Source organism: Pleurodeles waltl, chromosome 4_1 (genome assembly GCF_031143425.1).
Source record: "Pleurodeles waltl isolate 20211129_DDA chromosome 4_1, aPleWal1.hap1.20221129, whole genome shotgun sequence".
Taxonomy (NCBI): Eukaryota; Metazoa; Chordata; class Amphibia; order Caudata; family Salamandridae; genus Pleurodeles; species Pleurodeles waltl.
In genome coordinates, this window is record NC_090442.1 from 16,972,972 (window position 1) to 16,982,210 (window position 9,239).

At 51.2% G+C, this 9,239-nt stretch overlaps 1 protein-coding gene across 1 annotated transcript; it reads right to left on the reverse strand.

The window, feature by feature from the left end:
• Positions 1-361: 361 nt before the first annotated feature.
• Positions 362-2,422, reverse strand: LOC138286912 (zinc finger protein 436-like). The gene is made up of 3 exons (XM_069227300.1): positions 1,818-2,422; positions 1,564-1,732; positions 362-490 (listed from the first exon to the last, which is right to left on the reverse strand). Exons 1-3 carry the CDS (start codon positions 2,420-2,422, stop codon positions 362-364), a joined length of 903 nt encoding a protein of 300 aa, XP_069083401.1.
• Positions 2,423-9,239: the final 6,817 nt, after the last annotated feature.

Here is a 9,239-nt window from a genome sequence, read left to right on the forward strand (position 1 = left end):
TGATAACTGACTAAAGCTCTTTACACACTCAGTGCACTTGAATGGTTTTTCTCCTCTGTGTTTGCTGATGTATCCTGGGATTTGGAGATTCATTAAAACTACTTCCACATTCATTGTAATGGTATAGTTTTTCCCCTGTGTGTGTGTGAGATCGCGGACGTTTTTGGAGATCTGAAAAATAACTGCAGCTCTTCACACATTCATTGCAATAGTATGGTTTTTACACCTGTATGTGATTGCTGATGTATTTAGAAGTATGATAAACAACTGAAGCTCTTCACACATTCTTTTCAATGGTAGAGTTTTTCGCCTATGTGTGTTTGCTGATGTGTTTGAAGACTCAGTAATCAATTGAAACTCTTCACACATTCATTGCGATGGTATGGTTTCTCCTTATGTGTGTTCGGTGATGTCTTTGGAGGTTTGATAACAGACTAAAGCTCTTTCCACACTCACTGCAATGGTATGGTTTTTCCCCGGTGTGTGTTCGCTGATGTATTTGTAGGGTTAATAAGTGACTAAGGGGGTCATTCCGACCTCGGCGGTCTTTTCAATAGACCGCCGAGGGACCGCCGTACGGAAGACCGCCAGTGCTGGCGGTCTTCCGCATGCGCCATTCTGACTGGTGGCAGCGCTCTGCCCGTTTCCAGACGAAGAGCCGCCAACAGCCATACTGGCGGCAGGCGGGGAAGTGGAGGTAGCTCCACCTCCACCGCCACGCCAACAGAACACCGCCCAGCGAATCACGACCTGTGATTCGCTGTGGCGGTGTTCTGTTGGCGTCGCGGTGTCGGCGGAGCTGCCAGTTCCCTCCCGGAGGATCACCAGGAACAGGTAAGGTGATCGTCCGCTAGGGAAGGGGGGTGAGGGGGTGTTGTGAGTTGTGTGCGTGCATGGGGGTGTGCGTGTGTGTATATTGAGGGGGCGTGTGAATGCGTGCATGAATGGGGGGAGTGTGTGTATGTGCATGATGAATGCGTGCATGAATGCGGGGGGGGTGTGTGTATGTGCATGATGAATGCGTGCATGAATGCGGGGGTGTGTGTGTATGTGCATGATGAATGCGTGCATGAATGCGGGGGGGTGTGTATGTGCATGAATGCGTGCCTGTATGTGTGTATGTGTGTGTATATGGTGGGGATCGGGTTGGGGGACGGGGGTCCTGCAACCTTTTGGGGGTGGCAGGGGTGGTGGGGGGGGTAGGGGAGGGAGTCGGGGTGGGGGTTGGGGGTGGGGGAGACCCCTATCAGTGCCAGGGAAGGGATTCCCTGGCACTGATAGTGCTTACCGCCATGGATTGAATGGCGGTCCCCAACCGCATGAAATCCATAGCGGTAAGCCGGGGTCAGGTGGGTTGGAATACCGCCGGCGGTATGTGACGACCGCCGGGCTGGAGACCCACGTCTCCAGCCCGGCGGTCGTTACCGCCGTGGCGGTCGGAACGGTGAAGCGGCGGCTGACCATGGCGGTAACCGCCATGGTCAGAATACATGAAAAAAGACCGCCAGCCTGTTGGCGGTCTTACCGCCGCTTCACCGCCGACCGCCAGGGTCAGAATGACGCCCTAAAGCTCTTCTCACATTCAGCGCAATGGTATGGTTTCTCTCCTGTGTGTGTTTGTTGATGTATTCGTAGGTGTGATAACTGACTGAAGCTCTTCACACATTCACTGCAATGGTATGTTTTTTCCCCAGTGAGTGTTCGCTGATGACTTTGCAGGTTTGATAATCGACTGAAATTTTTCACACATTCACTGCATTTGAATAGCTTTTCTCCTGTGTGTGTTTGCTGATGCTGTTGGAGGTGTGATAACACACAAACTCTTTCCACACTCACTGCAATGATATGGTTTTTCCTCGGTGTGTGTTCGCTGATGTTGTTGCAGGGTTGATAAGTGGCTAAAGCTCTTCACACATTCACTGCAATGGTATGGTTTCTCCCCTGTGTGTGTTCGCTGATGTATTCGTAGTTGTGATAACTGATTGAAGCTCTTCACACATTCACTGCAATGGTATGGTTTCTCTCCTGTGTGTGTTCGCTGATGTATTTGTAGGTGTGATAACTGTCTAAAGCTCTTCACACATTCACTGCAATGGTATGGTGTCTCCCTTGTGTGTTTTCTCTGATGTATTTGTAGGTGTGATAACCGATTGAAGCTCTTCACACATTCACTGCAATGGTATGGTTTGGCCCCTGTGTGTGTTTGCTGATGTCTTTGCAGGTTTGATAATCGACTAAAAGTTTTCACACATTCACAGCATCTGAATGGCTTTTCTTTTGTGTGTGTTTGCTGATGTTGCTTTACTAGTGATGACAAACTACAGCTCTCACTGCATGTGTATGATTCTTCTTTCTTAGTTAATGCCACTGGGTCGGGTCTATATTTTTCTACAGCGCATGACTGTGTATCCTGACGGGCCATGGTTGTAAAGCACTTGCAATATTCTCACATTTCCTGTATTGGTTGGTATTTACGACATTTGATTTCCCATTTAAAAGTAAAGTACCATGGTCACTAAATACTTGCCATACTCACAATATGAGCAAGGCATCTCTATGAGAGATTATGGGGGTTATTACAACTTTGGAGGAGGTGTTAATCCGTCCCAAAAGTGACGGTAAAGTGACGGATATACCACCAGCCGTATTACGAGTCCATTATATCCTATGGAACTCGTAATACAGCTGGTGGTATATCCGTCACTTTACCGTCACTTTTGGGACGGATTAACACCTCCTCCAAAGTTGTAATAACCCCTATGTCTTTAGATTGGATAACAGTTTTCAACGCTTTGTGGGTAAGGATTAATCCTTCTCCTCTTGCTCGGTGCAAATTAGGACAGTCCGTTGTATTGTAGACAGCAGAACGACCTCTTTCCTTTGCCCTTCAGTTGTTTTCTCTAGTTGGTGTGGTGTAACCAGGGTGAGTTTACAATACACCTAGAGCCCTGAATTATGGTCAGATATAATTTTAGGAATCAGAGCACAGTGGAAGTCAAATCATACAGATCCCACGATCAAAGCTGGTGTTAGTCGCCTGTTTATTCAGGAGGTGGTTTGTCAGTGTTGTTGCCTTAATTTTCTAGAGGTCATTTCTCAGTCTTGAGGTGTGAAGGTACACAACGGAGACTCTTACATTCACTGAATTGTCCTTCAGACCTTCTTCCAGCATCTATCAGTCTATGTTCAGGGTCCTCAGTCTCAACCATTGTTGTTATTCATAAACATTTCATGCATTCAAGGCTTGTTTTCTGTTGGATGTAAAGAGATTTAAAATTAGGACATGTAAGTGTGACAGAATGTGAATTCACAATATAACTGGCTATAAACACCTCTTCATTTAAACATAAACAGGTTTGGGAAACAGAAGGAGCAGAATGTACTGCTGTTTCTTCAGTTTCAGGAAGTGTATAAAAAAGTTAACTACTCTGGAAATATGTAACAAAGGGGACTGCACTGTACTGCAGTGTATAACAAAGTTAACTCCTCTAGAAGTATATCACAAAGGTTGCTGCATTCAAATACTTCAATGCTTTCCTGTTCACAATGGATCAGCTCAGGTGCCAACTCCAGTCTTTACCTTGTGTATACCGGCCACAAGGGATGAGAAAACTACTCAGGAAACTAAACTGGACTTTATAGTGATTGACATGGGGCTCCTACGAGCAGATTAAGCCATCCTTAGGGACAGAATAGATGTGAACAAATAGGTGCTGGCAGGAATGCACTCTTTGCTGACGGAGGTGCAGTCCCACATCAAGGCTCTCCAGATGGGGGTATCACAACCATGCGCCAGGGCAGAGCATGCCGAAGGCCAATCTCGCCTGAACAATATAAGAGTGATGGGCATTCCGAAAGGCAGAGGAGGCCCCAATAAGAAACTTTTACTCGAGGACTGGCTATTTCATACAGTCCTTGGTGTTAAACGTACCATATCTTCTCACTGGAACAAGTTCACAGGGACTTGTTACACCCCAGCGAGGGGTGATGTGTCTCTTTAACTACTGGGACCACAACCACATAATGCAAGTTGTTGGGTCCATGGATCCCTGACGAATCTTCAAAGCCTCAATGAACCTGTATCCAGACTACAGTACTTATTCTTGCTGGTCAAACAGAAGCCCAAGCAACTCTGCCAAATATTCTCTTATGTACAAAGCTAAATTGCGTTGGTGGACTCTCAAGCCACACTATTTTTCACAACATTAACAGATGCCTGAGGTGGGCTGGAGACAAAGGGGGTGTCGCTATTGCCCCACGATGTGCAATGGAATACAGACTGGAAACCTTCCAGATCACAACGGCACATGAAAAGGTTACCCAGGAACAAGCCCTCCAGCAAGCAGGTGGAGCAAGAAAGTGTCATGGTTGTAGCAGAGGTTGAATTGTGCCACAGTCAAACAATGGCCTTCCGTAGGTCCCCTTCACCCAACCCGACCCAGAGATGATCTATAATTTGGACCTAATTTCAGCTGAATTGCATACAGGGCTGGTAATTAATACCAATTATGTCTGACTGATTACATGACACCACAAACTGTGTCCTGTTTTGGAGTGGCGGGGCCTCAAGAGTGCATTTTGAGAAGGCCATATTCCTCCTGGTCTCGGCTGGGGCGTAGGGAGATGAAGAATGGGCACCACCATTAAATTACAGATTGAGCATCTCTTCCCTTGACAACCCAAAAGACTGTAATCCCCTGGATCCAGATGGAACATAGTTCTCTTGTCGGATTTCCTTTGGCCACGTTTGATACACAACCAGAGACTGGGAGTAAGGATAATTGTTTTATGTTTTTGTTTGTGGACATGTTCCATTACTCTATACACGCAGGCCGGGGAATGGCTGAGTTCACAGCCTGTAGAATTATGAGCCTAGAGGAAGACAGAAGATCAACCTGAGCACTGACATGCTGATGCATCACACTACATTTATGCCCACATAATACATAGGTGGTCATTACAACCCTGGCGGACGGTGTTAAAGCTGCGGTAATACCGCAAACAGGCCGGCGGACAAAAAAAGGGAATTACGACCCTGGCGGAAACCGCCAACTAAAACAGCCACTTTAACACACCGCCCGCCACGGCGGTACAGACAAACAGCGCGGTGGACACCACCAACAGACAGGCGGGAGATAATGTACCGCCCACACTATCACAACACACCAATCCGCCACCTTTTCCGGGGCGGATTCACAGTGGATAAAAACACGGCGGAAACAGCTTCTGCTATGGGAAAACGCTCACCTCAACACATCCCACGAGGAACGAGGACACCATGGAGCCGGAACTACAAATACTCCCTGCCCTTGCATTCCTGCTCATCTACGACCAACAGCGACGTAGGCGCGGAACATACCGGTGAGTACAGCACCTACGACACGTGGGAGGGGGGGAGGCAAAAGTTACGGGGACACCCACCAAACACCCCCACCCTCGCATATTACAACATACACACCAATGCATTCACAAAAATCACAGTAACAACCCACAATCCCCCCGGAAGAATGCAAAGACAAAGCGAATAGCGGTCAAACTTTGTATTGTGCCAATATACTACTCATTAAAAAATATACGGACAAATATATCACGAAATCTGTCAAAAATAAATGTACAATACAAGAAGTAGTGCAGATATGTACACAACAATGTCCGTGCACCAACAGTCCAAAAATGCATGGGCGATGCCCACAATAGATACCTGACCAAAATCCGAGATAACACTGCCGGGGAATCAGATAGAAACAATACAGGCACCTCAGGGGGAAGGGAAGTGGGGGCACCTCAGCCAGATGAATGCAAAGCCAGATCCACGACGGGGCTCCATGCCCATTGATGTATCCTGGGGAGTGCAAAGCCACAGTCTCTCAAGTCTCTACAGTGGGTGGCTTGCCCACTGTTACATCCTGGGGAGTGCAAAGCCACAGTCTCTCAACTCTCTACAGTGGGTGGGTTGCCCACTGTGCCATCCTGGGGAGTGCAAAGACACATCTTCGCAAGTAGATGCGGTTCTCTACTGGTACTGGTGCCCAGACTGGATGAGTCTCCCCGTGAAAGTACATGTCCTGTCACAGTCCCAGCTGCACATGGGAGAACGATGCCTGATGTGCCGGACTATTCATACCCACACGGTCTTTGCCCTGTTCAGCGGTGCTTTGCCATGGCAGTCTTTGCCCTGTTCAGCGGTCTTCACCATGGCGGTCTTGGCCTTGTTCAGCGGTGCTTTGCCATGGCAGTCTTTGCCCTGTTCAGCGGTCTTCACCATGGCGGTCTTTGCCCTGTTCAGCGGTCTTCACCATGGCGGTCTTTGCCCTGTTCAGCGGTCTTCACCATGGCGGTCTTGGCCTTGTTCAGCGGTGCTTTGCCATGGCTGGCTATGGACTGTTCAGCGGTCTTCACCATGGCGGTCTTTGCCCTGTTCAGCGGTCTTCACCATGGCGGTCTTGGCCTTGTTCAGCGGTGCTTTGCCATGGCTGGCTATGGACTGTTCAGCGGTGCTTTGCCATGGCAGTCTTTGCCCTGTTCAGCGGTCTTCACCATGGCAGTCTTGGCCTTGTTCAGCGGTGCTTTGCCATGGCTGGCTATGGACTGTTCAGCGGTCTTCACCATGGCGGTCTTTGCCCTGTTCAGCGGTCTTCACCATGGCGGTCTTGGCCTTGTTCAGCGGTCTTCACCATGGCGGTCTTGGCCTTGTTCAGCGGTGCTTTGCCATGGCGGTTCTGGTACGGATATTGGTGTGTGGCATTACGATCTCCACAATGGACATTGGTGTGTGGCATTACGATCTCCACAATGGACATTGGTGTGTGGCATTACGATCTCCACAATGGACATTGGTGTGTGGCATGACGATCTCCACACTGGACATTGGTGTGTGGCATGGCGAACTCCACACTGGACATTGGTGTGTGGCATGACGAACTCCACACTGGACGTTGGTGTGTGGCATGACGTTCCATCATTGCCCAGCGGGGCTGTGGGAATCTGGACCCTCATGGGCTGTGACTCCGGCGGTGGCGGTGGTCTCCTGACCAGTAACGATACTTGGGCCCTCCTGGGCTATGACTCTGGCGGTGGTCTCCTGACCAGTTACGATACTTGAGCCCTCCTGGGCTGTGACTCTGGCGGTGGTTTCCTGACCAGTAACGATACTTGGGCCCTCCTGGGCTATGACTCTGGCGGTGGTCTCTGGACCAGTGACGATACTTGAGCCCTCCTGGGCTATGACTCTGGCGGTGGTCTCTGGACCAGTGACGATACTTGGGCCCTCCTGGGCTATGACTCTGGCGGTGGTCTCTGGACCAGTGACGATACTTGGGCCCTCCTGAGCTATGACTCTGGCGGTGGTCTCTGGACCAGTGACGATACTTGGGCCCTCCTGGGCTATGACTCTGGCGGTGGCGGTGGTCTCTGGACCAGTGACGATACTTGGGCCCTCCTGGGCTATGACTCTGGCGGTGGTCTCTGGACCAGTAACGATACTTGGGCCCTGCTGGGCTATGACTCTGGCGGTGGTCTCCTGACCAGTGACGATACTTGGGCCCTCCCGGGCTGTGACTCTGGTGGTGGTCTCCTGACCAGTAACGACGGTGCTGGCGGTTGTGTCTGGACCGCCGGAAATGATGGCGCACTTCTCCGCCGTGACACTCACAACAGGTTGGGGAGACTTCCTTGGGACCTTCCCCACCTTCTTTTGAGTTACAGATGACTCACCAATCGCCTTGGATCCCATTTCACTGTTTGTCCCACCAGGAGTCTTGACACGGTCCCGTCGTCCACGCTCCAATTTCGGAGCCTTTACAGGGGGTGGGCTGACAGTGCCTTGGCTCCGGGTCCTACTGCCTGCCCTGGTGGACGGGGCACTCCAAAAACCTGGTACACGCACCACTGGTACTGGAGGCTTTTTGGCTGAGGCGCTACGACGGGACTTATGAATTGGAGGGGGGGGTGGGGACAAAAAGGTCAATTTGACATAGGGACAGTTTCTGACGTACACTGGGATGGGTAGCTGGAGGGGCTCTGGGAGTGGAGGAAGAGGAGGTGGTTGTAGGAGGTGTCACTTTAGCTGTTTTGGGTGCAGGTGCAGGTACTGGAGGCTGTCGTGAGGTGGATGGATGTTGGGTGAGTGATTGCCGGCGTTTGTGTACTTTGGGAGGGGGCGTCACAGACACACTGGGAGAGGACACAGGGGACGTGTATATGGCAGTGGAGGTGGTGAGTGCAGGTGAGCGGCTTGTGGTGCTGGGTGTCCTGCTGCGAGTCCTAGTGCCTGTAGATGTGGTGCATGCAGGTGTGTGTGTAGACGACACTGGGAGGGAGGAGGGAGAAGAGGAGGAGGGGGAGACAGTGGAGACAGTGGATGTTGCTGTGTCTGTATGGGTCTGATGCTTGTGTGAGTGCCTGTGGTGTGTGTGTGTGGTGCCTATGTTTGCTTGAGCTACTTGTGTGTGTTGACTTGTGTGCATGCTGGTCTGTAGGTGTGCGTGGGATGGGCTGGGGTACAGGGGATTGGGTCTGGGTGGAGGAAGTTGGAGGGGGGAGGCTGGACACAGGCACACTGGCTGCCATCAGTGCTGAGGCCAGAGATTGCAGGGTTCGCTGAAGGACAGCCTGACCAGAATGAATGCCTTCCAGGAATGCATTACTGTGTTTCAACTCTCGTTCTACACCCTGGATGGCATTCACAATGGTAGACTGCCCAACAGTGAGTGACCTGAGGAGGTCAATGGCCTCCTCACTGAGGGCCGCAGGGGTGACTGGGGCAGGGCCTGAGGTGCCTGGGGCGAAGGTGATGCCCACCCTCCTGGGTGAGCGGGCATGGGGCGAACGCTGAGGGGCTGCTGGGAGGGCGGTGCTGGTAGGGGAGGTGGCGGCTGTACCTGTAGAAGTGGGGCGCACAGATGGTGCCGCCACCACAGGTGAGCTCCCATCGGCGGACGAGTCCGTGTCGCTGTTTGGTGATCCTGTGGCCGACGTGAAGCTCCCCTCGCCCTCCGTCCCACTGGTGAATTCAGAGTCTGTGGTGTGGCCCTCCATGGCCATGTGGGATGCAGCTCCCTCGTGCTCCGGTGCCACTGTACCTCCGCCTGTTGATGCTGATGTACAGAAGGACAGGGAGAGCAGAAAAAGGGTGGAGACAGAAGAAAGAGAGTTTTAGTGCATGGCATACCGCTACCGTTGGCGGACAAGACAAACGCAGCAGCCCCCTGCATTACGCCGTGCTCCTGCCCTCTGCACAT